At 58.5% G+C, this 27479-nt stretch overlaps 2 protein-coding genes across 4 annotated transcripts; one reads left to right on the forward strand and one right to left on the reverse strand.

The window, feature by feature from the left end:
• Nucleotides 1-693: 693 nt before the first annotated feature.
• Nucleotides 694-12675, forward strand: TMEM132A (transmembrane protein 132A). Of its 2 annotated transcripts, none has more exons than XM_047070364.1 (11): nucleotides 694-838; nucleotides 3225-3439; nucleotides 3663-3881; nucleotides 4647-4978; nucleotides 6287-6436; nucleotides 7713-7911; nucleotides 7997-8140; nucleotides 9238-9440; nucleotides 10164-10443; nucleotides 10805-10996; nucleotides 11408-12675. In XM_047070364.1, exons 1-11 carry the CDS (start codon nucleotides 739-741, stop codon nucleotides 12434-12436), a joined length of 3063 nt encoding a protein of 1020 aa, XP_046926320.1. In that variant the 5' UTR covers nucleotides 694-738; the 3' UTR covers nucleotides 12437-12675. The 2 variants fall into 2 exon arrangements, with proteins under 2 accessions (XP_046926320.1, XP_046926321.1); XM_047070365.1 differs by having other exon boundaries at nucleotides 7716-7911.
• Nucleotides 12593-26715, reverse strand: SLC15A3 (solute carrier family 15 member 3). Of its 2 annotated transcripts, XM_047070367.1 has the most exons (9): nucleotides 26564-26715; nucleotides 25333-25705; nucleotides 21881-22170; nucleotides 20124-20271; nucleotides 18365-18475; nucleotides 17495-17663; nucleotides 14745-14903; nucleotides 13356-13511; nucleotides 12593-12901 (listed from the first exon to the last, which is right to left on the reverse strand). In XM_047070367.1, the coding sequence occupies exons 1-9, from the start codon at nucleotides 26698-26700 to the stop codon at nucleotides 12747-12749; spliced, it is 1698 nt and encodes a 565-aa protein (XP_046926323.1). In that variant the 5' UTR covers nucleotides 26701-26715; the 3' UTR covers nucleotides 12593-12746. The 2 variants fall into 2 exon arrangements, with proteins under 2 accessions (XP_046926323.1, XP_046926322.1); XM_047070366.1 differs by lacking the exon at nucleotides 26564-26715 and having other exon boundaries at nucleotides 25333-25941.
• Between the last annotated feature and the right edge of the window lie 764 nt (nucleotides 26716-27479).

Raw genomic sequence — 27479 nt, forward strand, 5'->3', positions numbered from 1 at the left:
ACTGCCTGGCAGGCAAGGCTGGGCCAGGAGGCCAGGACCTGGGAGGAAGGACTTCCCTCAGGAGCAGAGGGGCCCTCACCCTTCCTGAGGCCCACAGACCCCTCCCAGAGCTGGGGCTAGGCAGGAAACTCCAGCTGGCCGCCCCTGAGAACTTCTTCCACAGGAGTGGTCCAGGGCTCTAGCAGCGAAGGCCCAGGTGATGGTCACCTGGGCCTTGTTGGCCCCTCTCTCCCCCTTTCCACCCTTGCAGCTCAGTTCCTCACATCCCTGAATTCCTGATTCAGGTGTGGATGCCTCTACAGGTGAGTTGCTTGTGGGGCGGGCGTGAAGCAGAGGAAGTGGCCGTTTCCCCCACGGGCAGGAGCTTCCGAGAGGGAGCGACCCGAACGCCTCGAGTCCCTCTCGGTAGCGGCGGGTCAGCCCCTGTGGCTCCGTCCCCCAGGGAAGCGGCCTTCTCCCCGACCTGGTGCACGGGGGCGCTCGGGGCTTGGGGATCCGTAGGGCACTAGGACCCGGCGGGGCGGAGGGGCAGCCCATGTGCCGTGCTCGCTCCCTCCCACCCTGCTGCTCCAGCTCCCGCTCCATTGTCTGGGAGCTGCGACCGCGGGCGGGCGGCCGGGCGGGCGGCGGCGGGGACCCAGCCGGCCGGGTCGGGGCGGCGCGGAGCGGGCGCGGGAGATGCCGGGCGGGCGGGGGCCACCTGAGCCGCCCGCCTAGTCCCCGCCCTCCACCGGACGGATGTGCGCCGGGATGGCGGGGCGCGCGGCAGCTGCTCCCCGGGGGCCCGGCGGCCCCTGGCTCTGCCTCCTGGTGGCCCTGGCCCTGGACGTCGTGAGAGGTCAGCGGGAGGGGAGGGGCGGGGCGAGGGGCGGCCGGGGCCGGACTGGAGGGATGCGGCGAGCCCGGAGCTGCGGGTTCCCGGACTGAGCCCCGAGCGGGGTCGCCCCACATTGTGCCCTGAGGGCTGGAGGTCTCACCCCCAGGATCTTGCCCCGCAGCCGCGCTCCTCTGTGGCTTCCCGCACTCGCGGAACCCGGCAACTCTTCCTGACCCGGGATCGGCCGGGCCCCGGGCGCTCACCGTCAGCCCTCCCACCCCCGCCGGGTCCCCGCACCTTCCGCGAACTCCCCTGCCGCCCGGGCTTTTAACCCGGCTGCCCCTGACCCAGGCGCGCCGGCTCCCTAATCTGCGGTGCCCACGGCTGCACCCCAGTGGCTCCTACCCTCCTCCCCCCACCACCAACCCAGCCCCCACGGGAACGGGGAGCAGCCCCTATGCCTGGGACCTGCGAGGTGCGCAGCCGCCCTCCCCTTGCCCCAAAGAGCAAGCTGACCTTGGAGTCTCCAGGGATTGCCCCATCCGTGCCTTCCTGAATCCCGCCGCGATCCCTATCACTGGAGGAAGGAGCAGCGACTCTCCTGTGCCCGGGGTTGGGGGGGGGGGGGCGGTCAGACTGCCCTTGGCAGGGCTGTGGCTGCTAGGTGGATGACACCACAGCAGAGTGGGGGGTGGGGGAGGGATAGTGAGGCATTCTCTACCCCCCTCACCCTCCCCTTGAGAGCTGAGCTCTGGGTGCTGGAAGTCCGTGGGAGTCAGGCCACATAGCATCTTATAATTATCCTGGCAGTGAAATAGGAGGAGGACCGGAGGTCAGGGGCTGCCCCCCCGGGAAGCCCTAGTCACTTACCTGTTACACTTGGGGGCAGGACGGCTGGAGCCTCTCAGAAACACGCTCCTTGGTGGGGAGGGTCTTGAGAGAGGTTGAAACCATCTTTCAAGCCCAGGATGGGGCACCGAGGAAGCTGGCTCCGGGGCTGCTTTCAGCCACCTGCTCCCCTCCCCAGGGGACCCAGCAGGAGCCCTAATAACCCCTTCTAAGAGATGAGGAAGGCCTTGTCACATCCATTATTCAGTAGCAATAACCCCTCTCCCCCCAGACAGCACTCCGCACTTTACAAAGCCCTCCCCTCTTCACGGTGTCACTAAATGCTCATTCTACAGGTGAGGAAACTCAGGCTCTGAGATGTTAAATGATGGACCCAAGCTTCACGGAGTCAGAATTAAGATGTACACGCAGTCCTCCAGGCTCCCAGAGCATCATCTCCAGGGAGAGCTGCCCAGCTTGGGGGATTCTGGAATGAGTAGAACAAGTCCCCCTGTGAATAGACAGGAAGACAACTAATTCAGATGAGGCGACTAGCCGGGGAAAGACTGAGGGTACTGGTGAGAGGTCCCGCAATCAAGAAGGGCTTCCTTAAAGGAGGAGGCAACATTCACCCTGGACTCTAAGGGAGGAGGGAGAGACCCACAGTCCAGGGAGCGCAGCCGGCAGTGGTCACCCTTGCAAGCAGCACAGGGGGCGGAGGTGAGGTATCCCTCTGGGTGTAATGCCTGAGCTCTGACTCCCGGCAACACCTGTCTCCAGCCGGGTGACCCCAGGCAAGTCCCTCGACCTCAGCCTCATCTTTCACACCCGTAACGTGAAAATAATAGTGACAGGGCTTGGGTCTCAGAGTTAGTAGACAAACTGAAGAGTTAATATACGTAAAACGTTTTAAATAGTAGTCTGCATGTAGTTAGCGTTCAAAAATATTTATTCTTATGGGGGCTAATAGTCGGTACAAACCCAATATGGTCTCCGGGGTCCTTTGCCCCTCTAGTCATTGAATATTTTGACTCTCTCCCCAGGCTCATGGGCCCCCTCCCCCCCACCCCATCCCACTTTTGCAGTCCAGTACCCAGTACTGGGTACAGAGGCAACCCTTGCAGGGTTGCCATGGTGATGATGGAGGGGAAGGCTGGGTGGATGCCCAGACAAGTCTGGCCAAGGACTCAGGGACAGACAGCATCTCTGCTTCTACAAAGCCCACCTTGTCACCACCTTTTACTGCACAGGCCCTGTCTAGGGAGAACTGTACCCTACAGATGCCTCGATATCAGAGGCAAGTAGGTAAGAGGGCAGGAATGAGGGCGAAATGCTGAGAAGGTTCTGCTCAAGGGAGGAAGGTCTGAGTCTATGGAAGGTAGAAGGAAGAATGGTTTGGAAGCTGGCATCCTGTCTGGGATATACCTTCAAATCCTGGCCCTGTCACGTGCTACCTGTGTGAGGCTCTTTGAGCCCCAGTTTCCTCATCTGTGAAATGGGACAACTGTGCCCCAGAACGGAGCTCAGTTCAGCCCTGCCAACTCTGGAGCTGTCACCATCCCTATCCCTTCTTCCTCAGTGGACTGTGAACGGGACCCCTTGGATCCTGTCTACCTGCCTGCGGCCCTAGAGCTCCTTGATGCCCCTGAGCACTTCCGGGTGCAGCAGGTGGGCCGCTATCCACCTGCCAACTCGTCTCTGGGCTCCAGATCTGAGACCTTCCTGCTCCTGCAGCCGTGGCCCAGGGCCCAGCCACTTCTCCGGGCCTCCTACCCGCCCTTTGCGACGCAGCAGGTAAGGAGACGGCACCAGGGACTCCCCGGCTAAAAGCATTCAGAGCTGAGGGCTGCTGTATGTGGCTCCGGAGTCCCCCCAGCCCCAGCTGTGCTCCCCGTCATCCAGAGGCCTGCAAATGCCCTCTCCTGCCAAGCTGGGGCTGGAGGCCTGGCATCCCATCTTTCCAGATCTTGCTTCCCTCAACCCCCTGCTTTGTCGAACACCCTTATTCTCCCTCCAGGTGGTCCCTCCACGGGTCACTGAGCCCCACCAACGGCCAGTGCCGTGGGATGTGCGGGCTGTGTCAGTGGAAGCGGCTGTGACTCCAGCAGAGCCCCACGCCCGCGTCCTCTTCCACCTCAAAGGGCAGGATTGGCCGCCGGGGCCTGGCAGCCTGCCCTGTGCCCGGCTCCACGCCATTCACCCTGCAGGCACTGCTCACCGAGCCTGCCACTTCCAGGTGAGTGGGCGGGCCCTGCCTAAGCTGGCCCGGCCTGCTGTGCCGACCAGAGGACGGCCCTGGGGTAGGGAAGAGAGGGCTTACCACCCCCGGGTGGTGTGGGAGTCACAGACCACCTGACTCCCTTCCTGCTCCCCTAGCTTTCATGGGGACCCTTTGAGAGGGTGGTTTAGGGACCCTTAAGGAAGTCAGTCCGTTGGTGGTGCCTTTGGGCAAGTAACTTAATTTTCTTGGGACTCAGCTTCCCCACCTATAAAATGGAGTAATAACGATGCCCACCTCGTGTGGAGCTGGAATAAAGAATGAATGAAATGAACGCAAGAATAGCTTTTAGCCCAGCGCCAGCGCCTGGCACAGCGTGATCACCCAGCAAGCGTTCACACTGTTGTTAATGTCACTTTTATAATGGCAACTTCCACTGTTTTGGGGGTCTAGCACAGGGATCCACTGGAAAGAGGTATTTTGAGGGCTTTGGGATTCTTAGAAGGCTGGGGTGTAGTCAGGGTGGTCCCAGGGCGTAATTAGGGGGGAGGCATTGGGATTGGCTCACTTTGGAATGAGGCTGTTCCCACAGGCAGAAGCGTGGCTCTTGGATGAGTTCCAAGACCTGGCCCCAGTCACGTGACTGGTTGGCTATGTCACTGTGGCCGCTGCTGGTCCTGCAGCAGGAGGACCCCTCCAGCTCTGCATCTCCTATCGTGGATGCTGGGACTCGCCCCCCCCCCACCCCCGCCATGCCAACCGTTGGCTGTTGTGTGTTTGCAGCCATCCCTAGGCGCCTGCGTGGTGGAGCTGGAGTTTCCCTCCCACTGGTTCTCCCAGGGCTCCAGCACGCGGGCCGAGCTGGCCTACACGCTGGAGCCCGCAGCTGAGGGCTCTGGGGGCTGTGGCCCCGGCGGGGAGGAGGACGCCAGGGAGCAGGCTCTTCCGGTGGGCAGCGTGGAGCTGCGCCCCGCGGACCCCCCGCGGTACCAGGAGGTGCCCCTGGATGAGGCGGTGACTCTGCGGGTGCCCGACGTGCCCGTGCGGCCCGGCCAGCTCTTCAGTGCCACCCTCCTGCTCCGGCACAACTTCACAGCCAGTGTCCTGACCCTGCGGTGAGAACGGGGCTCCTGGGGTGGGCTGGAGGCAGGGGCCTCTGCAGGAAGACAGGGCAGGTGCCTTCTCCTTCTGGGGTCCTTACTGGAACCCTTGATCTCTGCAAACACGAGCCCACCAAAACCCCTCCAGGCCAAGAGCCGTGATTGTCCTGGCAGCAGGCAGGACCCAGCAGCGGGCACAGCCCTGAACTTGGAGTCAGAATAGGAAGCTGCCCTTCCCCTGTCACCTCCTTGAGACTCCTTGTCCAGTGGGGCTGACGTTGCCTTCTTCACAGGGCAGCTGTGAGGGCTTTAGGGAGGGAAAACAGGAGACGACTTGGAAACTGGAAAGTGCGGTGCCTGGGGGTAGTTAATGCTCTAATGGGATGTTTGCCCCAGTCACATTCATCTGCATGTTCTCCTGCCTGCCCCTCACCTTTGGACAGAGCCTGCTCCTCCCCCACAGAAAGGCTCTCCTTTTTGTGTCCCCTTCTACAGGAAGTTCCCCAAAGTAGCCCCCCCACCCCAATTCCACTGATGAGGATTTGCAGAATATGACATGCCTCTCTCTCATATTTGGGTTTGTGTGTGTCCTGTCCCTGTGCGTCTCCCAAGTGCCTGTCCCGTCCCCATCTGTCACACTGTCCTGTGCTCACTTGCACACTCGTTAGATCTTTCGTAGACACTTAAAAAATATGCAAACCCTGTGTCTCCACTCTGGAGCTACAGAGAGTAGCAAGGCCTGGACCCCACCTGGCACTAAGGGGACCAACGGGTAGGGAAGGGAGCTGTACGGCGTGCGCTGGGGGATATGCTCTGGTGGAGGCACAAGGCGCGGTGGGGGCCTGCATTAGGGGCGGAGCAAGGGAGAAATCCATTCTGCCCCCGGAAGAGCTTCCTAAAGCAAACTATTCGAGTTGCTGGAGGCTTGAAGAACGAGCAGAGGCAGAAGGCTGAACGCAACGCCTGAGCAAAGACTCGGGCATAAATGGGCTGTGCGTGGGGGAAGAACTTTCGGTGTAGCTGGGGCAGGGTGACAGAGATGTTACAGGCCAAGACGAAAACAGAGCAGATCCTGGAGGGCCTCGATGCCGGGATTAGACTTGATGCTGGGGGCAGCGGGTCTTTGGGTGCTGGGGAGAGCTGTGTGGCATGACGCGCATCGAGATGGGGTCCTTGTGGATGGGAGGATCGTGAGCAGGAGGTTCCAACGGGAGTCAGGGAGGCCAGACAGGAGGCCGGTGCCTGGAGCCCCTTGAGTTGCTCCTCGTTCGGTCTATAGTCTGGCACCCGCCTCGACACACTGGGCCTGCGTCCTCTCCCCAGGATCAAGGTGAAGAAGGGGCTGCACGTGACGGCTGCCCGCCCCGCCCAGCCCAGCCTGTGGACTGCCAAGCTGGACCGCTTCAAGGCCTCCAAGCACCACACGACTCTCATCACCTGCCACCGTGCCGGTCCCACGGGGCCAGACTCCAGGTGGGCAACTCCCTCCCCGGAGGAGCAGGGGAAGGAGTGAGCGGGTTTCTGGGGCCCAAGGGAAGGGGGCTGCCATGCCGCCTCCGTAGCCCCATGGGAGCAAGCACAGAACAGACTCCTTCAAGGAAGCAGCACAAAGCAGACAGTCATTCGTCGAGCTCCTACGTATCCGTGTCTAGCTGCTCCTACCTGCAGTGAGTGTCCGTGAGTCTTAGTCACGTGATGCCAGCCTATCCCGGCCACTCAGTTCCAGCCCTCACAGCCCCTACCCTGCCTCCCGCAACCACCAAGTGGGGCCCTTTTTCTGGGCCATTGATAGTTCCAAAAAAGCTCAGCTGTGGTTAACATGATCTCTGATTTACTCTCTGAGCCTGGGCCGAGGCCGTCAGCATGGTAACGCCTGTTTGAGTCCTGGTTCTGACACTTTTGGGTGAATAATCACGAGCAAGCCAGTTCACTTCCCCCTTTACCGCCCCCCCCCCAAGCCTCAGGCTCCTCACCTGCAAAATGGGGCTAATAATGCATTCCCTCAGGGTTTGTGAACATGAAATAAGATCCTCTATGGCAAGCATCCAGCAAGTAGTTTTTTTGTTTGTTTTTTTTAATGTTTTCTTTATTTTTGAGAGAGCACAAGCTGGGAGGGGCAGAGAGAGAGGGGAAGAGAGGATCTGAAGTGGGCACTGCGCGGACAGCAGAGAGCCCCACGCAGGGCTCAAGCTCACGAACCGTGAGATCATGACCTGAGCCGAAGTCAGGCGCTCAACCGACCGAGCCACCCAGGCGCCCCAGCAAGCGTTTGATCAAAGGAAGCTGTGAGGGTTATTATTCAGGGGGTCGAGTGCCGATCCTGGGGCTTCGAAGTGACTCTTCCTGCTTGGTAGAAATTGACACAGGTGCTGTTGCCACCTGAATGGCCATGGAAAGCAGAAGTCTGAGTGGAGAGGGCCCAGGAAGGCAGGAGAGCAAGCAAGCTTTCCAGGGGGGTGGTGACGTGATTACACGGACCTTCCAGAAGCCAAGAGCATGTAAGAGCTTGGGCCCTGGAGCCAGGATGCTTGAGTTTAATCCCAGCCCTGCCACCTTTCACTCTGTGACTTTGGGCAAGTTCTAGAACTTCTGTACTTAAGTTTTCTCATCTGTAAATCGGGGATTGTCTTAGGACCCACCTCATGAATATAGCAAGTGCTTACAATAGCGTGTGGCCACTAGCAAGCACTCAGTCTCTCTCTCTCTCTCTCTCTCTCTCTCTCTCTCTCTCTCTCTCTCTCCTGGCCAGCAGCCCCCTTGAACTATCCGAGTTCCTGTCGGTGGACTTTCTGGTGGAGAATGGCACTAGTGGGGGTGTGGCGGTCACTCGCCCTGTCACATGGCAGCTGGAGTACCCAGGCCAGGCCCCCGAAGCAGAGAAGGACAAAATGGTGTGGGAGATCCTGGTGTCGGAGCGGGACATAAGAGCCCTTGTCCCACTGGCCAAGGTAAGGAGTCCCCCACCTGTGCTTGGCCAGGCCCGGGGCCAAGTGAGGCAAAGAGGCTGGGGCTAAGCTCCTCCCGCACCCCCAGGCTGAGGAGCTGGTGAACACGGCTCCGTTGACCGGAGAGCCGCAGCGTGTGCCTGTGCGCCTCGTCACTGTGGACGGTGGGGGTGCCCTGGTGGAGGTGACGGAGCACATCGGCTGTGAGTCGGCCAACACACAGGTCCTGCAGGTGAGTGGCACACGCCGACCCCGTGTGAGTGTGCCCAGTGATGGACCTACGCCTTCCCCACTCAGGTCCCCGAGAGAAGTTTCTTACTGACACCAGAAACCTCAGCGGGGGAACCCCAGATTCAACTTCTTTTGTTCCCACCGCCTCTGTGCACAGTCAGGTGGGAGCTATGTAACCCCAGCAGCCCCAGCTTAGGCACCTTCACGTTCATTACTGCACTGACAGATGAACTGAGTTGGGAGAGCTCAGAGCACTTTGGGGGCGCCTGGCCGGCTCAGTCAGTAGAACACGCGACTCTCGATCCCAGGTTTGTGAATTTTAGCTACGTTCGACGTAAAGCCCACTTAAAAGAGTATATACCTTGAGATCGACAGATTTTAGTTTGAAAGCCATGTTTGTTATCAGTTAGCTGTGTGATCAGTTAGCTGTGTGATCGTGGACAAGTCTCTTAACCTCTCTGAGCCTCGGTTTTCTAAGCTTTAAAACGGGAATATGTTATTCCGTTGCAAGAATTAAAAGCATCAGTGATGATTATTAGAGCCTGGTAACGATCCATGAGGTAAAAAGACAAAAAGGGGAGGGCGACTTTCCACACTTTGAAGTTCAAAGAGGAGAAGCCCAGAGCCCGTGTTTCCTAACTCCTTGCTGCCTGCCTGGAAAAGCCGTCTTGCCATTTATGACGCTGCTTTGCCCCTGTGCGCGGTTCCTTCCTGAGGGCTCTGGGGTGGGTAGGTCTGGCCTGGCTCTCTGCCTTCCTTCCTGTGGTGGGTTGCCAGGTGGCTCCAGCAGGAAAGCCAGAGGCCAGCACTAAGGAGGAGCCAAATCTGTGGGCTCCAATGCTCCTCGGCCAGGAGAAAGACTTTGTTATATGCGGATAGCCAGTTTCCCCAGCTGAACCCCCGGGGTGAACTTGGGGGATGGCTGGTTCCTCCAGAGCGGGTCTTGACTGCATGGCGAAATCTTCGTAATCTTAAAACATGCCAGTGACATGCACCACAAATTTCAGCCCTGCCCCTTCTCACGGCGAGGGGTCAGGGCAGCCCTCTCTGGTCCACACCTGTCTTCCACGGCTTAGCCCAGCTCCTGCCCTCCCGTAGGTGTCCGAGACCTGCGACGCTGTGTTTGTGGCTGGCAAAGAGAGCCAAGGCGCTCGCGGGGTGCGGGTGGACTTCTGGTGGCGCCGGCTGCGGGCCTCGCTGCGGCTGACAGTATGGGCCCCGCTGCTGCCCCTGCGCATCGAGCTGACCGACACCACCCTGGAGCAGGTCCGAGGCTGGAGGGTCCCCGGCCCAGCCGAAGGGTGAGTGGAGGCCTTGGCGAAGTCGCTCTGGGACCGAGAGAGGTTGCAGGGAATGTGGCCTTGGTCCCACGCACCGGGGCGGGGGGTCTAAAAAACTACCCGGTTGCTTCCGGTTCCTCCTACCCACCCGCCTTTCACCACCCAGCATCTGACCACTTCGTTTGTAGTTGCAGACCTCCACCCTCCCTGCCTCCCTCTCCCCCTTCCACGCCTCACTTCTCTGAAGTATTTATCACTTTCTAATGACTGTAGAACCTCGTTCATCTGTTTGCGGTCTGTCCACCCCCTTCACGCTCCTCCCCGCGATTGTTAAGACTTGAAGGCAAAGGTTTTTGTCTAGCCCGTTCACTGTTGTGTCCTCATAGCCTGAGATGGCCCCTAGCTCAGTGAATACTGAGAGTCCCGCCATAGCCGAAGGTGAGGCTCCTCCTCGCCTCCCCAGGAGCCAAGAGTTCCAGTTAGGAGCAAGAGGGCAAGAGTGGCTTGATGGACAGGCACAGGCACCAGTTAGGAACGGGGTTGTGGCGCCTCGCCAGCCGGTAGAAGTGTGGCTGTGTTCGAAGAATGTTGCAACCAGTGTGTGTGTGTGTGTGTGTGTGTGTGTGTGTGTGTGTGTGTCTGTGTGTGTCGCTCTCGCTCTCCCTCTCCAGTGGGCGGGGCCCTCAGAGGCTGGGGGCGGAGCCCGAGCTGACGCCCCGCCCCCGGGCCCTCCCCTCCCCACAGGGTGCCAGAGCCCGATGCTCCCGCGGTTGCGGAGGAGGCGGAGCGGCGCGCCCGAGGCTGCCGCCTGCAGTACCAGCGCGCAGGCGTGCGCTTCCTTGTCCCCTTTGCGGCCCATCCGCTGGACGGCGGCCGCCGCCTCACCCACCTGCTCGGCCCCGATTGGCTGCTGGACGTGTCCCACCTCGTGGCGCCGCACGCACGCGTGCAGGACCCGCGTGTAGCCTCGCTGGAGGGCGGACGCGTCCTGGTGGGCCGGGAGCCCGGTGTCACCTCCATCGAGGTGAGCAGACCCCCTGGCGAGGGTGGAGGTGGCCCCGGGAGTGTTCACGGGCAGGTATGAGCCCAGTGGGATTGGGGGCTGGGGGAGAATAGGGTGGCCCTGTAATGGGGGATATCCTCCAAGAATGAAGGGATAGGGGTGGGTACGTGGGGGCCGGGTCTTGAGGGAGGAGGAAACTGTCCCTGGGCATGGGATTGGGGTCCAGGTATGTATAGGGCATATGGGGTGCAAAGGATGGGGAAAAGCAGCCCGTGCAGATGCTGGGCCCAGAGCGGAGGGCCCAGGGAGGACCCTCCCGTTGACTCAGACCTGTCTGTGTACCTACCACCCCCCCCAACTTGTAGCTCCCTCTCACCCTCAGGTGCGTTCCCCACTGTCTGACTCCATCCTGGGGGAGCAGGCACTGGCCGTGACGGATGACAAGGTCTCGGTGCTGGAGCTGCGGGTGCAGCCGGTGATGGGCATCTCACTGGCCCTGAGCCGAGGCACTGCCCACCCCGGGGAGGTCACAGCCACGTGCTGGGCACAGTCAGCCTTTCCCGCCCCAAAGCAGGTGACAGCTGGGGGTCAGGGGGATGAGGTCAACATCTCCAGATGGGGGCTAATGACAGGGGGTTGGGAGGTACCTGGACCCCTCACCTTAGCATTTTCAGAATGAGGTCTGACTGCCCTATAAGGTAGTGAGCTCTCTGCAGCTGGAGGTGACCAAGCAGTGGCTGGCTGGAGTGTGGCAGTGGGAGGTTGATTAGATGGCTCTGAGGACCCTCCCGATGACTCAGACCCCAGGGCTGAGTGGCAGACAGGTGATTGACGCACGTCCCCTCTCTCCCTGTGTTTTGTCCATTTGCCTGTGTCTGTTTTCTCTCTGATCTCTCCTCCGTGTGGCCTGTCTCTGTGGGAGTGGTCTCTGTGTGCATGCGTGCGTGCCCTCGCATGTCTCTGCCTGTGTCCGTGTGCCCCACAGGAGGTGGCCCTCTCCCTTTGGCTGTCCTTCTCTGACCGCACCCTGGCCCCCGCTGAGCTCTACGACCACCATGACCTGGGACTCTCTGTCTCAGCTGAGGAGCCCGGTGCCATCCTGCCAGCCGAGGAGCGGGGCGCCCTGCTCGGGGTGGTGGTGAGTGGGGCGGGTGCCGAGGGGCTGCCCCTGCACGTGGCTCTGCACCCGCCGGAGCCTTGCCGCCGGGGCCGCCACCGTGTGCCGCTGGCCTCCGGCACCGCCTGGCTGGGGCTGCCCCCTGCTCCCACCCTGGCCCCCGCCCTCCCATCCAGCCCTGCCCGGAGCTCTCCAGCCACGGAGGCCAGCACGGGCCGTAAACGATGGGAGGCGGGCGGTGTTGGGGACAGGGGGGGCGTGAGGGGCAAGTTTGAGCCGGCAGAGGAGGAGGCCAGAGGGGAGGAGGAGGAGGAGGAAGAAGCCGAGGAGATGGTCCCCGCCCCTCAGCGGGTCACCGACCTAGAGCTGGGCATGTATGCTCTGCTGGGCATCTTCTGTCTGGCCATCCTCATCTTCCTGGTCAACGGTGTGGTCTTCGTGCTGCGCTACCAGCGCAAGGAGCCCCCCGACGGCGCCACCGACCCCGCCTCCCCCCAGCCCCACAACTGGGTCTGGCTGGGCACCGACCAGGAAGAACTGAGCCGCCAGCTGGACCGGCAGTCCCCCGGCCTGCCCAAGGGGGAGGGGGGCTGCCCCTGCGAGAGTGGGGGAGGAGGGGAGGCCCTGACCCTGGCCCAGGCCCCCGCCGGGGCCACCGCCGGCTCCTCGAGCACCCTGGCCCGGAAGGAAGCCGGGGGGCGGCGGAAGCGTGTGGAGTTTGTGACGTTTGCGCCAGCCCCCCCAGCCCAGCCGCCTGAGGAGCCCGTGGGGGCCCCTGCCGTGCAGTCCATCCTGGTGGCCGGCGAGGAGGACATCCGCTGGGTATGTGAGGACATGGGACTGAAGGACCCCGAGGAGCTGCGCAGCTACATGGAGAGGATCCGGGGCAGCTCCTGACCCCTCCCCGCCTGCCCGGCCCAGCACCATCGGCCGCCAGCCCCGGCAGCCTCCTGCCCACCCTCTGGTGCTCGCTGATCCAAGTCCCCCGCCTGGTCACTCGAATGGACTCCCACCCAGGCCCCCTCTGCCCTGTCCCCCCATCATGGACCATGCTCGTGAGGAAGGGCTTATGCCCCTTATTTATGGGAACCATTTCATTCTAATGTTGGGTACAGAATAAACTCAAGGAACCCCCACCTGGGACTGCTGCTGTCTGTGTCCTGGGGAGAGAAGCGAGGGGTCGGGGGGGGGGAGGGGGGCGGCGTGCTCAGCCCCTATCCCTGCTGGGACAGCTTTGAGAGACGGGGCCCTGAGCTGCCCTCTCGTAGCGACTAGCGATCCAGATAAACAGGAGGGCCGTGGCGGCCTGAATGCTGGCCAGGAGGAAAAAGTAGAGGTCCATTCGGCAATTGTTGATGTTCCCTGGGGAAAAGGAGGGGTTGGCATTTGGGTTGGGTCGGGCAGGGCTCCCCTGGGACTGGCCGCTGAGAAGGTGCAGGCAGTGGGCGGGCAGACAGCCCTCTAGCATCTGGCCTGTTTCCTGTGGCTTCTGTAACTCCCTGGTCGCTAGCTATTCTTTACGGGGCTTCAAACACCAACACAACAGGGAAAGGTGGCCCTTCAGCCAGAATGACAGACTTCCAGATGCAGGAAGGAGCCTTGGAGGCCTGCTGAGTACACGGGTTCCTTTTTGACAGTGAGGGAAGCTGAGGCCCGACGTGGGGAAGCCACATCGCGGGCGACTGGCCAAGTTTGGGCTGGAACCCGGTTCTCCCGAGTCCAGCCTGAGAATTTTCATTCTGCCCGGGGTCAAGTCACTTAGCAGCTGCCACGACCCTTCTGGGCCTCCCACCCCCAGGGAGGGCCCCACACTCACCGAAGTCCTTGGGGCAGTACAGCCAGCCCCCTGGCAGTGACAGGAGTGCCACGAGGCTGGAGCCCAAGAGCGAGCCCACTCCTGACAGGCAGAAGAAGATGCCCATGATGGCACCCTGCATGGAGCGAGGAGCCTCCGAGTAGGCAAACTCCAGGCCTGCAGAGGGAGGGGGGGGGATCAGGCCGGTGGAGAGGCAGAGACGGGGTCCGAGGCCTCCGGCCCACACTCAACAAGCCCCCACCCTGGCCTCCCTGGCAGGACCGCCCACTACGTGGCTAGGACGACACCCATGCACCACCGACCCCTTGCCTCCGCCCTGCCCGTCTGTTCCCCTCCACCTGGACGCCCCCACATTGCTCTGTCTCCCCTCCTCCTCTTCCCTCTGCCCTGGACCAAACTGCGGACGCGGTTATTTCCTGCCCAGACTCTGCAAACGCCTCTTAAACTCCCCTGCCTCCTGCCTTCCTCCTCACACACTCAGATGGGTCTAAAACACGTCTAATGGGATCCTTTCCCTGCCAAAGTCTCCTGCACTGGGGGTGTGTGTGTGAGACTATGGCCCCCAGGAGAAACTTCAACATCCAGGTTTGGCCCTGCACCTCCCAGCCTTCCGGACACTCCCCACAAAGCTCAGCTCTTTGCCAATGCTGTTCCCCTGCCTGTGACCTCCTTCCTGCCACCTGCTGAGTCCTGCCCCCGCTGCCCACCTGCCTCCTCCCCACCTCGTCCCCGGGCTTTCCCAACACCCTAGAGTCCCTTCCACAGTCCTCCACTGGGTTTACCGTCTGGGTGATGCCTCCCAATTCTGAGTCCCCCCCGAGCCTAGCCCTGGCCGGCAGCTGAGTAAGCTGCTCCCTGGCTGAGTGAAGAGCCCACGCCCACCCTACGGCTCTGGCTCACAGCCCGGCCGGGGAGACAAACACGTGCTGCCTTTCTGACAACGCAGCACCCCGTGTGCCGGGACAGACATTGGCAACAGGAGGAGAGAACGACTCCCTCTGCCCGGGGGCCTCGGAAAAGGCCATACGGAGAAACTGGCATTTAGGCTCAGAAGGGAAGGGGAAATGGTTGTTCACTGTGAACCTGAGGCAGAGGGAACAGCAAATGCGCAGACCCGGGGGATGAGGAACACGGCACCAGGGACTGTGTGGGAAGTCCTTACGGGAGCGTCTTAATCCCCTCCAAATCTGCAGTGCCCATCACGGTGCCCGGCACAAACCAGGTGCTGGGAAGTCCCCACTGGGTGAAGGCAGCCCCACTTAGGGAACCTGGCCTTCCTCCACCCGCACGAACCCGAGAAGCTGTGGCCGTGAGGCCCTGACTTGGCTCGAGGCGGCACCAGGCAGAGCCCATCACTGGTGCGAGAGCAGGGGGAGGGGTCCAGCGTACCTGGGATACTGGCAAAAATCTCACTGATCCCGATGAGCAGGTACTGAGGGACCTGCCACCAGATGGACAGAGGTGCTGCATAGTACACATTCTTCCCGATCTGCTGGGACACCGTCTCGTTCCGATGGATGTACTGTAAACGCTCCATCTCTAGGCCTCCTGGAGTGGGGGGAAGGGGGGGACTGGAGTCAGGCCCACTGTGGGCAGCTTAGCCCATGGCAGAGCTTGGCATGTAGTAGGTATTCACTAGGTAGCCGAAGACTGAGCAGCAGGTAAGGAAGAGAATACTGGCCCGGGGGCAGGGTGGAGGTCCCAGATCTGAGTTTCAACCCTTTGATTTTTGCCTTGGCTGCTAGGAAGCTCAGATGAGGTTTTGTAGTCATTCACAGGGACAACTTGCATTAATTGAGAGCCTGTTATGTGCTAGGCATAATCCGGTGAAGAAATGGGCAGAAGTCATGAATAGACACTTTTCTAAAGAAGACATCCAGATGGCCAACAGGCACATGAAACGATGCTCAACATCACTCCTCATCGGGGAAATACAAATCAAAACCACACTGAGATATCACCTCACCCTGATCGGAGTGGCTAAAATGAACAAATCAGGAGACTATAGATGCTGGCGAGGATGTGGAGAAACGGGAACCCTCTTGCCCTGTTGGTGGGAATGCAAACTGGTGCAGTCGCTCTGGAAAACAGTGTGGAGGTTCCTCAAAAAATTAAAAATAGATCCACCCAGCAATAGCACTGCTAGGAATTTACCCGAGGGATACAGGAGGGCTGATGCATAGGGGCACTTGCACCCCAACGTTTATAGCAGCACTCTTAACAATAGCCAATTCATGGAAAGAGCCTAAATGTCCATCAACTGACAAATGGATAAAGAAGATGTGGCTTGGGGCGCCTGGGTGGCGCAGTCGGTTAAGCGCCCGACTTCAGCCAGGTCACGATCTCACGGTCCGTGAGTTCGAGCCCCGCGTCAGGCTCTGGGCTGATGGCTCAGAGCCTGGAGCCTGTTTCCGATTCTGTGTCTCCCTCTCTCTCTGCCCCTCCCCCGTTCATGCTCTGTCTCTCTCTGTCCCAAAAATAAATAAACGTTGAAAAAAAAAATTTTTTAATAAAAAAAAAATAAAAAATAAAAAAAAAGAAGATGTGGCTTATATATACAATGGTATACTACTTGGCAATGAGAAAGAGTGAAATCTGGCCTTTTGTAGCAACACGGATGGAACTGGAGAGTATTATGCTAAGTGAAATAAGTCAGGCAGAGAAAGACAGATACCATATGTTTTCACTCATATGTGGATCCTGAGAAACTCAACAGAAGACCCAGGGGTGAGGAGAACGGGGGGGAAAAAAGTTACAGAGAGGGAAGGAGGCAAAGCATAAGAGACGCTTAAATACTGAGAATAAACTGAGGGTTGATGGGCAGTGGGAGGGAGGGGAGGGTGGGTGATGGGCATTGAGGAGGGCACCTGTTGGGATGAGCCCTGGGTGTTGTATGGAAACCAATTTGACAATAAATTTCATATTAAAAAAATAATATGCAGTCTTGCATATGAGATAAAATAAAATTAATTAAAAAATAAAATAAAAAAAAAATGAGGTTAAGCACCCAGCCCACAGTTACACAGCTAATGAGTAGTTGGGGCTGGATTTGAGAGCCCCGGTGTGTCTGATTTCGCTGCTGGCCCCGTTTCCGTGCGACCACACGACTTGGGTCCACTTGCAGGATCAAGTGTTACAGAATGGTTTTCTAACCTGGCTTGCAAAGCTTCCTTTTCTCTCCTTCCCCTTCTCTGCTTAGGAGGCAGCTGGGCCGTAGTGGAACGAACGCTGGATGTGGTGTTGGGCGACTCAGGTTCCAATCCTGGCCCTGCCACGCTGGCTAGCTGTGTGACCTTGGGCAAACCACGTAAGCTCTCTGAGACCCAGTGCTCACGTGCAAGGAGTGAGAACAAAATTCCCGGGGTTGCTTTGAGGATGAAACAGGACAGGGTGCATTAAAGCACGGAACCGAAAAGAAACGTGGTTTGGTTTTCATCCTTGTTAACACGATACTGTTTATCCAGCTTGAATTCCCCCCTGCCTCCTACCTGTGATCCAGGCACAGTACTGGGGGTTTTACAGGCTTTTTTGAATCCCCAGAACACTCCTGCTAGACTACATTCCGTGAGGGCGGAGCCCCGGTCCTGCACCAGGGCTGAATCCCCATTGTATCCCCATTGAAAAGATGGCACTCACAGACGCTAAGTAACTTCAGAATCATTCAGTTTCTAATTGAAGAGGACTCAGGTTTGTGCAGTAGCACAAAAGGCTTCTTGACCATTTTATAAATGGCTGCAAATCCTTTAGAACCGGAGGAAAGAAGAGAATAAATGATAAATTCTTTCTTTTTTTTTTTAAGGGGCTGAGTGTCTGCAACATTCATCGAGCCCATTGACTGCGTGTCCATGGGCACCAAATGAAAAAGAAAGAAAGAACCCTGGCTTTAGGGAGCTTACATCTCACTGAACACCTTATTCCCTCTCTTGGCCTGAGTTTCTTCACTCGTCAGGACGAGGGGAGGCTGGACTGGAGGAGGAGGGTCCCCTTCAGCTCACACCCTCTGGGAAGCCAAGATGGCATCCGTGGCAGGAAGGTGTTCTTGGCCCCGGGCCCACGGCTCCAGCATTAGCCCGAAATGGAGCCAGCCTCCCCCGACCCCAGACAAAGGCCAGCTTCCCTCCCGGAGTCCCTCCACTCACCTGCCACAACCACGGAGGCAAAACCAAAGAACATCCCCAGCGCCATCTTCTGCAGGGCCGAGGGCAACAGCTTGCAACGCAGCAGTAAAGGGTCGAGCAAACGATCCTTCACGGGCACCAGGATCAGCACCACCACGACGTTGGCCAGGAGGAGCCAGGCTTCCGGGATCTGGGCAAGAGGGAGCCAAGCAAGGCAGGCTAGCGGAGCAGAAAGGGCTCTGGGCCGGAGTTGGGAGAACTGGCCTCCAGACTGTCCCTGGGTGGGCCGGGGTCGGCCCTCTCCCCTCTCTGAAATGCACATTCCTCAGCTGTGGAAGTCGCTGATGGGGTTAGATCAGGGAGGGCAGATGGGTTCCTCTAAGTCTACCAATGGGGAGCGGCTGCCGGGTACATTCTTGGGCCCAGCATGAAAACATGTCAAGGTTCATCAGTGATGTCTTCCCTGGGCCGGGAACAAAGGTATAGCGGCCCATGTCATTTAGCTGCCAGCTCCTAGGACCTTTGATGAGTCTTTGAGATGCCAAGGAACTGGTTTGGAAAGTCCCGGTAGAAGGCAGACATCTGGGCATCCGGGGGTCCCAGAAAGTGAGGGGACTCAGGATAGAACTGAGGGTCCCTGGCGCGTCTATCTGAGGGCGTGGCGGAGATGGGTGGGAGCAAAGCCGGCCTGAATTCTTCCGAGCAGTTGAGCATCTTGGCAGGATGCCTGGGCTGGGGCACAGCTTTACCCATCCCCCAGGCGCTTTTCCCGTTCCCTGAGGACCCCCTGCCCCCTGGGTGTGGAAGCTGCTTCGTTTCCTTCTCTTCTCGGAGGAGGAGGCACCCAGCGGGGCCTGAAGTGGGGGGCTGGACGCCCACGCGGTCTCTTACCTTGTAGCTGCTGCCCTCGGCTCTCAGAGCCACGGAACTGTTGGACGGGTACTCAGGGAAAATGTTCGGGATGTGGAGGTGAAGACCTTGCAGGACATACGTGGACTGCATCTGCCAAGAGAGGTGGAGGCCTCACCTTCAGGCCGGGAGACTCCCAGCTCCCAGAGGGCCATTCTGCAGCCGAGCTCCCCGAGGTCCCCTCCCCCAGCCTGGGTTGGGGGGAGGGGAGCGGGGAGCTGACCTCCCTCCCCTCCTTCCTCCTCGGGGAGCCAGGCCCCGTAGGGGAGCTTCCTGCCTTCCTGCGTTCTGCTCCCAGGCCTGTGCGTTGCGTGTGCAGCCTTGTCCCAGAGCCTGGGCACAGCTGGTCCGACTCACATTTGTGTCTCCAGGGCCTGGCACAGAGCGGGCATGGATAAGTGGTTGTTGACATAGGGAAGATAATGACATGGCTGTCCCCACGGGGAGCTCGCATTTGACACCGAGGCCAGGCTGAGTCCCACAGGCTGACACAGCACAGACGCCGCATAGGCACGAACCCACCAGAATGGCATTGGGCACAGGTGCAGGAGCAGGCTCCCAGGGGGCCCCACTGCCCACCGATACCCACAGGTATCATCCCTTTGGTTGCCGTATAACACAGGGGAGTCTGGGACAATCCCACAGGAGGGGCAGGGGAGGGCACTTGGGTCGCTCAGGACCGCGGCTATTTACCTGGTGGTATGTGGGATGTCAATATTCTGACAACCAGTATGACTGACAGTCAGCCACGGGCACCTGCATCCCATGTCCTGTCCCATCATGGACACCTTGTCTGTGCCACCCCCAAGTAGCAGGCTGGCCCTGCACAGCCCCCATCTTCTGTAACTCGAAACAAGCTTCTTACGAAGGGGACATGGAAGGCGATGACCTTGTGGTCTGGAGGGTAGAGGCTGGGGTAGGCTGCTGTCCACCCTGTGCGCACACACACGCACACACACACACACACACACACACACACTGCTAACCTTCCCCTCAGGAAATGGTAGGGAGTAGCAGCTCTCTAACCTGGCTGAGTACCAGCATCAGTTTCTTATTCTAGAAACTTCCCCCAGCGATTCTCTTTCAGGGGTCTGGGGTAGGACATGGAATCCGTTTTTTTAAAGCTCTGCAGGTGGTTGTGAGACCACTGGGGTGGGGGATCACTGCTGCCATGTATTCAACCTTTGCCCCTAGCTGGCCGGGAGGCATTGAGCAACGGGCACAGCTTCTCTGGGCCTCAGATGCCACGGCCGAGAATCTGAATGCCGTAGAGCTGTTACAGCCTCGAAGCCACCTGTTTCACACATGAGGCCCAGACAGATGGGGTGACATTCACGTCATGGGGCCTCAGACCTGTCTCCAGAGTTCCTCATGCTATTAATTATCAGGATGGTGGGCCCGGGTCGGGGTGGGGGGCACCTGGGCGGTTCAGTCGGTTGAGCATCTGACTTCGGCCCAGGTCATGATCTCGTGGTTTGTGAGTTCGAGCCCCACATCAGGTTCTCTGCTGTCAGCACAGAGCCCACTTCGGATCCTCTGTCCCCACCTCTCTCTCTGCTTCTCTCTCTCTCTCTCAAAAATAAACATTTAAAAATTATCAGGATGGCTTTGTGCCAGGCCCCACGTAGCCCCAGTTCACTCTGTGAACCCCTGACCCCCTTTTCACATGCTCAGTGAGAGCCGAGCCCAGTCGGGGGACTGGGGAGCCAGTGTCGCCAGGACGAAAGGTCAGGACGCTCACCTGGAAGTACACCATCCAGTAGGGCACCAGGGTCACCATGACGGGCAAGATCTTCACCAGAACCTGGAAGTTGGCCATGTCCTCTTGCGGGGTGGGGCCAGGCTGGGGAGACCTCTGCGCAGGCAGCGTCTGGGTGCCTTGAGAGTCTCTGTGGGGCCACGGCAGCAAATAAAATAGCAGCCGTCATCACCACCACCACGGCCATCACTAGCCCCTAATTTAATCTTGCTCCCCTCTCACCAGTGACCATAGCCATCACCTCCAAAATGACCCATCTCCTCCCTCCTCCAGGAGCACCACCTTCTCCATCCTCACCATCCTCACCGCTGCCAACATCCTCACCATCATCGTCGTTAGGGAGGCGATCGCCCCCCAGAGCCAGCCTCCCGCAGTGTTCACTACACTCCCAGTCACCGTCCTCCCTATTACCTCCTCTCTCGCGCAGGTGGCTGATCAAGACCCATCCCACCCGAGCCGTGGCCCCGTGGTCCCGGAGAAAGTAGACCAGTGACTGTGGCGAGTGGAGTCTTGGGGGATTTTGGGCTCGCAGCATCAGTTTTCAGTGGGAAGCAGGGAAGTCCCTGTCCAAGCCTGACTCAGAGAGGCTGGCCCAGGTTTGATACACCCCCCGAAACCCCCTGCTTGCTGTCTCCAAGTCCAGACTCCTCCACAGACAACATTACAGCCCTCTCCCTACTGGATGAGGAGGGAGGGAGCAGAGAGGTAGGGGGGCAAGGGAAGTGATCGGGGAAACAGGATAGATCAACCGCTGCTATGACCTTTACCCTTTGCCGCATCCTTTGAAAATTAAAACTTTTCCTTAATGCTTATTTATTTTGGGGGGAAGGGGCAAAGAGAGAGGGAGACAGAACCCGAAGCCAGGTCAGGCTCTGAGCTGTCAGCACAGAGCCTGACACGGGACTCGAACCCACGAACCGCAAGATCTGAGCCTTTGAGATGCCAAAAGGGATAACGCCAGTGTGGTCATTTCCAAAGAAGGGCCACCGTCACCTCCTCCCCTCCCAGTATGTGATGACACTCTCCCACTAATGGGTGATTAGTTCCCCTGCCCTTGAATCTGGGCCAGCCGTGTGGCTGTGCTGACCAAAGGAGTGAGCAGAAGTGATGCTCTGGGATTTCAAACCCCGAAGCAATGCACCAGCTTGGAAAAACATGTTCCGCACCTTTCCCGCCTCGATCCTACCCACAGGATCTGTAACTGGCTCCAAGGCCTCCAAGTTGGCTTGGCGTAAGCAGCCAATCAACTTAGGAAGGAGAAGAGCAAAAGGAAGGCATTGTGCATTTGCAAGATCAAGAACCATCCTCCCTGGGATGCCGGCTAGTGGAGTAGGAGCAAGTTTGGCTGATTTCCTAGACGTTCTTATACCTAATGTCAGGGTGGTGTTGTATCCCAACAGCCTTTGCCGGTACCATCCCCGTCATCATCGCCTCCACTGCCACGGTCGGTCGCCATTGATTCGCTAACAAACACCGCCATCTCAACCTTCACAGGCACCGTCACCGTCAGGACCATTAACATCCTCTCACTTTCTACAGTTCACCCACGGCAGTATCACCACCCACCACCTTGACCTCCGTCACAGCGGGCAGCTCTGGTCCCCGGAGAGCAGGTTGTCATAAAGGGCTACCGCGGGAGGTGGAGCGGAATGTTCTTCCAACTGGACTGCGCCTCCCCAGGAGGAGCACCGGCCTTCCCCAGGCTCCGTGGCCCCCTTCGCCACGAGCCCTCTCCTCACCTGGTGGAGTGTCGGTGCCACAGCCGGGGACAGCAGTTTTGGAGAGCAAGTTTAAGCATGGAGGACACTTGGCTGCCTGCGGGGGGCTTGGTGACGAAGATGGGGGTGGCAAAGAGGAAGATGAAGAAGGCCAGGCCCACGCAGCCCACGGTGATGCCGTAGCCCAGCAGGAAGTTGACGTTCTGTTGGATAAAGGCCACCACCAGCAGTGACAGCACGGCACCCACGTTGATACTCCAATAAAGCCAGTTGAAGAAGCGGCGACTGGCATGGCGGCCAAGATCCATCACCTGCTGGGCGGGCGTGAGGGTAAGGGCCCAGGAGGTCCAGGGGCACCCCGCCACGATGTGCCTGCGCCCCCTTTCCCACAGAGGCACTTCCTGGGTCAGTGGGTGAACATTCCAGCACTTTCCTACCGCCGGATCCCTAAATAGACACTCAATAAATATTTATGCATTGAATGAATAAACCTTTCCCTTGGGAGTCACTTGTTAATGACCAGGACATTTGGCACAGCTGTTTTTTCATGCTCACGGCTCACGGCGCCTTTTTATGTTCACCAAGTAGTGCACACAACAGATGTCTGATGCCACTTTGCTCGTTTCCGGTTGATTTCTCCCTTTGTCTTTGACTGAACAACCTTTATACGCATCACCTTTATAATCGGAAGAAGGCCAATAAAGATCAGGTCTGTTCCGCATTATTAAATATGATGTACGCGTCTTACTGAAAGAACAGTTAAAACTCTAATTGAGAATCTCCTCTGCAACTTGGAGATGCAGAGTTTTCTATTCTGGCCCATCCCTTCGCCTCGACTTGCTCCCTCTGATATACGGGCAGTCAAACAAGGTTGGCATATCAGTGAAAACAGAGGTGGGCTTGGACACAGCCCCAAGAGAGGGTTCTGGCCTGGTGAGAAAAAACAAACAAACAAACAAAAAAAAAAAAACCAGGCCCCCCAGCAAGGGCAGAAGGACTGAAAATCTTTACCCAGGATTTGGATCAATCTGCAACAGTCAGGCCCCAGGCCCCCTTCCGGTCTGCTGGCTCGGGTCAGCCGCACTGACTGATCCCACCTCTCCCAGACCCCGGTCCCAGTTCTGACTCTGTAGATCTGGGGCAGGGACCAGGCGTCTGCATTTCTAAAAGGCAGTGAGGACTAGAGGTCAGTTCTCTAGGTGATTCTGTGCACATTACCCCCGTCGCCCTTTCAACAAACCGCCACATCTCAAAACCCAAAAAAAAGCTCTCCTTTTTGCCAAGCTTTACTTTCTGTAACTGCGTGGGGGGAAAAAGTAGGTATTTTGTTCCTTTTCCAAATATAAAATTAGAGTCCATAGGGATGCATCCCCTCGGAGGTTCTGAGGGGTCCTCTCGGCAACGGAGAAGGAGGGGCCTGTCCACTCAACGAGAATTTTTGCTGTCGACTTTCAAGCAGAAAATTAAATAAGTCCTATTACGTGCAGCCACTTCCATTTAGTCATTGGAAGTAAATGAATACGACAATTGCAACTCTAAGGGGAAGACCAGCAGCCCATTCAGGATATAAATGAGCTCTCCCAAAATGAGCACTTTGTCAAGAATGATGGATGGCCCTTTCTGAAATCAGCAAGGGTGTTCAAACCGCAGCTCCTGGGTATGGCTGTCTGCCAGACGGTGCCAACTTCTCCCACCCACACATCCTTCATCTGACCGCCCCCCTAAATTCTGCAGCAGCCCCTTACGGCTCTGATGTACCTACTCCTGTTACCCCCATCCACTCTCCACCGCAGCCAGAGACATTTTTAAAGAACTCAAATCCAGTGAGGTCCACCCCTGCCTGAAACCATTTCAGTGTTTCCAGCCTGTCCTACGTCAGGTTCGGACCCCAGGGGGCAGCCTTCCAGTCTGGCTTTGCCCCACCCAAAGGCCAAGCTCAGAAAACAGGAGAATGTGCGAGAGCAGTTATCACTGTTGATGTCACTGGAGTTCTGCCACCAGGTGGAGGGAGAGACAGGGGGCACTGGATGGCTGAGGCTCTCTGGAGGTCAGTGAGGTCAAGGGCACAGATTAAGGGCCCCTGGCGGTATGTCACTGAAAGAGTACAACGAAGGGAAGAAGAGGGATTCCTATTGGTCGATGTTGGGGATCTCCTAGTCTGAAGGCAGGTCTACAGCATCCAAGGACTGGACAGGCTGCCCAGGGGGCACTGAGTTCCCCGTCACCAAAGAATCCAAACAGGCCGGATGAGGAAGTCCTTGGCAAGGACACTGGAATTGTGGATGCCAGCTGGATGCAATGATTCTTTTTAAAATGTCACCCTTTATGGTGGTGAATACATACAACGAAAGAACATTTGAAAAACAGACACAATGAGGGAAAAGTACAATTAGCCCAGTGGCCTGATCACTGCTACGGTTTTTTTTTCCTGTTTCCCGTTTTAGCTGATTCCTGGTCTTTTTTCCTATGGAAGGGCTGGAAGGCTGCCCTCCGGGCTATAATCACATTCTGCATGCAGTTCTGCCTCGATTTGGCTCACTAACACCATAGCTGGTTGTTTTAATCATATTACATATTACTTAAAATTATTGTCTAACATCCTACTGAGGAAAGCTATGAAAACATAGCCACGTGGTTAGGCATTTACTCATTTGTTTAGTAAATATTTACTGAATTTCTCCTATGTGCCATGCTCTGTCCAAAAGCATACAGAGAAACACTCATCAGTTAAAATATTTGCCCCAATGCTCCTGGGTAGTGAGTAGCAGAGCTGGGATCTGGACAAACTGGCTTGAACCAACCTTTGCACTGCTGGTCAGATAGAGGCTTTCTCCTTCCCTACCCCCCCCCCATAACACATAAAGATGGGGCTCATGTGGGCGCCTGGATGGCTCAGTCTGTTAAGCCTCCCACTCTTGGTTTCTGTTCTGGTCATGATCTCACAGCTTCGTAGGTTCGAGCCCCATAACGGAGGCTGCGCTGACAGCACAGAGCCTGCTTGGGATTCTCTCTCTCCCTCTCTCTCTGCCCTTCCCCCGCCCCTCAAAATAAATAAATAAACTTAAAAAAAATATGGGGCTCATGGTGGGGCCTGAAGTCCAGCTTCCCACTCTTTGATCTGCTCTCTGTGTGACCTTGGACAGGTTGATCAATATCCCCAAACCTCAGTGTCCTCACCTGTAAAATGGACACAATAATACCACCTACCTCCGGGATAGTTAAGAGAATTAAAGGAGTTACAACAGTGACGGTGGCTCGTCGAGAAGAGCAACTACCCGCTACGGTTATTGCCATCGTGGCCATCGTGACTGTTTGTTAGAGTTGGCTCCCCCCGCCCCTCTTCCTTCGAATGAGGAAACCTGGCGCAGAGTGGGGAAGTGGTTTGCCCGAGGTCGCCCCTGGCTCCCGGTCTCGGCCCCCACGAACCCCGCGGGCCCCGCGCGTCGCCTGGGCCTCCGCCCGCCGCCACTCACCTGGTCGGCCCCGAAGGAGGTGAGGTTGCTCCGGATGGAGCTGGCGGCCAGGGCGAGCAGCAGCAGCCCCGAGTAGAGCGTGGGCGCGCAGTACGGGGCGGGCGAGGCGCGCGGGCAGTCCGGCGACGGGCAGGCGGGCCCCAGCGACGACTCGGGCACCTCCCCGCAGAAGGAGCGGCGGCCGTCGAGGAAGGCGGTGGCGGGCAGCAGGCTGGAGGCGGACAGGTAGAGCAGCAGGCTGAGCGCGATGGCGCGGTGGCGGCCCAGGTAGGCGTCGGCCAGCCAGCCGCCCACGGGCGCCAGCAGGTAGGACGCGCCGAGGAAGACGAGCGCCGCGCGGGACGCCTGCTGCCCGTCCCAGTGGAAGCGGGCGCTGTTGAGGTAGAGCACGAGGTTGGCCGAGACGCCGAAGAAGGCGGCGCGCTCCAGCGCCTCCACCAGCAGCACCGCGGCCGCCGCCGTCCGCCGCCACCGTCGGGGCCCCCGCGGCCTGCGCGCCAGCAGCGGCCGGCGCTCCTCCCGGGCGCGCGGCGCCGGCATCCTCCACCTGCGGCCCCCGAACGGGCGGCCCTCCCTTCTCACCCGCTGTGGCTCACCCCCTCTCCCCCTCGGTCTCCCTGACCCCCCTCTGCCTGGTTTTCCCCTTGCGGCCTCTGCGGCTACCCGGTCTCTACCTCCCCGTCCCTGACCCTCGACTTTCCCCCCGTCCCCTCCACCCACCCCTGACCCTCCTTTCCTCCCGCGGCTCTTTTTCCCCCCTCCTCTCGACCCCTCAGGCCCCCCCGCCGACCCCTTTTCGCCCCACTTCTCCGCCCCTCCCCCTCCTTTCCTGTGGGTCTCCCAGTCGTCGCCCCGTCCGAATTGTCTCCCTTCCCCTGTGACACCTGGCGTGTCCTCTGGGGGAGGGGGCCCTCTCACAGGGCTCGCTCTGCCCCCACCGGCCTTGCTGTCTCCTCCACCTCCTCCTTGCCCCCTCCCCCCCTCCTGCCTCCCCTCCTCCTTGGCCCCCTCTGGCTCTGGCTCCCTGCTCCGCCGCCGCCAGCCGCCTCCGACCAGCTTTGTGCTTCTTGAGAAATTCTGGGCTCTCCTCGCTTCCCCTTTCTTTGGCCAGGCTGGGTCACATGGTGCTGTGGGGTGCTTGGGCGAAATGAAAGCCTGGGTCACAGGGTGTCTGCCGGCCTGGCTTTCTAAAAACCTCCCTCCTTCCCCAGACTACTCTTCCCACCCGCACCTCCGGAGCCCGGGAGCCCGGAGGACTCTTTTCCATCTTTCACTTTCGCTTCTTCCCTGGAACCCACTTTGGCTGCATCCTCTTTCAGTCACTATCCAGAGCTGCAGTGAGGGAACTACCAAGGCCATTTGCATCATGTGGTCCCCACCCCCGCCCCCGCCCACTTTACGGATGCAGAGGCCGAGGCCCAGAGGGAGGACCTGTAGGCAGGGAGGGTGGGGATTACCGGCTCGTGCTAACTGAACCAAGGGTGAACCACTGTAGGGGCTCGTGAGTGACAGGGCAAGCTCTCCGAATGCAATTCAGATTGTGTAACTGCCATCGGGAGGAAGGAAGCGGGGACACCTTCAGGAAGCATGTGGTGCCACACAGGGCCCACGAGTGAGTCCAGATTTAGAGTGGTCTGGACCTCAGACCAAATCCAAACCGGGCCTCTCAGCACGGCCTGCAAAGGAGCCCTGCGATGCACTGGGATTAAGAGCTGGCCCTCAGGTGCAGCCTAGAAGCCCAGAGTTCTCACTCCCGCCCTCCTCCAATCTCACAACAGCCCCGGGGACCTTCTTTCCATTCCCCCCAACTGCTGAGCTCTGCTTTCTGCCAGAACTGCTCTCCCTCCAGAGCTCTGCATGGCTGGCCTCTTCTCTTTATTCGGATTTCAGCTGAAATGTCTCCTCTTCATAGAGACCTTCCTGAAGGTCCTAAGTAGTTGCCTGCTGGATCCCCAGCACCCTCCATCTGTCACACCGTCTTGTTTTCCTGTCTTCAGAGCACAGAATACTTATTCCATTACTGGTTTATTGTCTTCCCCAATAGAGTAGAAGTTCCATTCGGTCAAGGACATTGTCTTTTTTTTTTTAAAAGAATTAATTTAAAAAAATTTTTTTAAATGTTCATTCATTCTTGAGAGAGACAGAGA

The sequence above is a fragment of the Lynx rufus genome, unplaced genomic scaffold, assembly GCF_022079265.1.
Source record: "Lynx rufus isolate CCGP_SWC_20201006 ecotype Redwood Valley unplaced genomic scaffold, mLynRuf1.p SCAF_9, whole genome shotgun sequence".
Taxonomy (NCBI): Eukaryota; Metazoa; Chordata; class Mammalia; order Carnivora; family Felidae; genus Lynx; species Lynx rufus.

Excerpts from the sequence above, each read along its gene's own strand:
- TMEM132A (XM_047070364.1), top strand. The coding sequence starts at position 739 with ATGTGCGCCGGGATGGCGGGGCGCGCGGCAGCTGCTCCCCGGGGGCCC. Across the intron at positions 3,882-4,646 it reads ACCGAGCCTGCCACTTCCAG|CCATCCCTAGGCGCCTGCGT; the intron begins GTGAGTGGGCGG and ends GTGTGTTTGCAG. Across the intron at positions 8,141-9,237 it reads CCAACACACAGGTCCTGCAG|GTGTCCGAGACCTGCGACGC; the intron begins GTGAGTGGCACA and ends GCCCTCCCGTAG.
- SLC15A3 (XM_047070366.1), bottom strand. The coding sequence starts at position 25,872 with ATGCCGGCGCCGCGCGCCCGGGAGGAGCGCCGGCCGCTGCTGGCGCGC. Across the intron at positions 20,272-21,880 it reads TGGCACCGACACTCCACCAG|AGACTCTCAAGGCACCCAGA; the intron begins GTGAGGAGAGGG and ends GTGGCCCCACAG. Across the intron at positions 13,512-14,744 it reads GATTTTTGCCAGTATCCCAG|GCCTGGAGTTTGCCTACTCG; the intron begins GTACGCTGGACC and ends CTCCCTCTGCAG.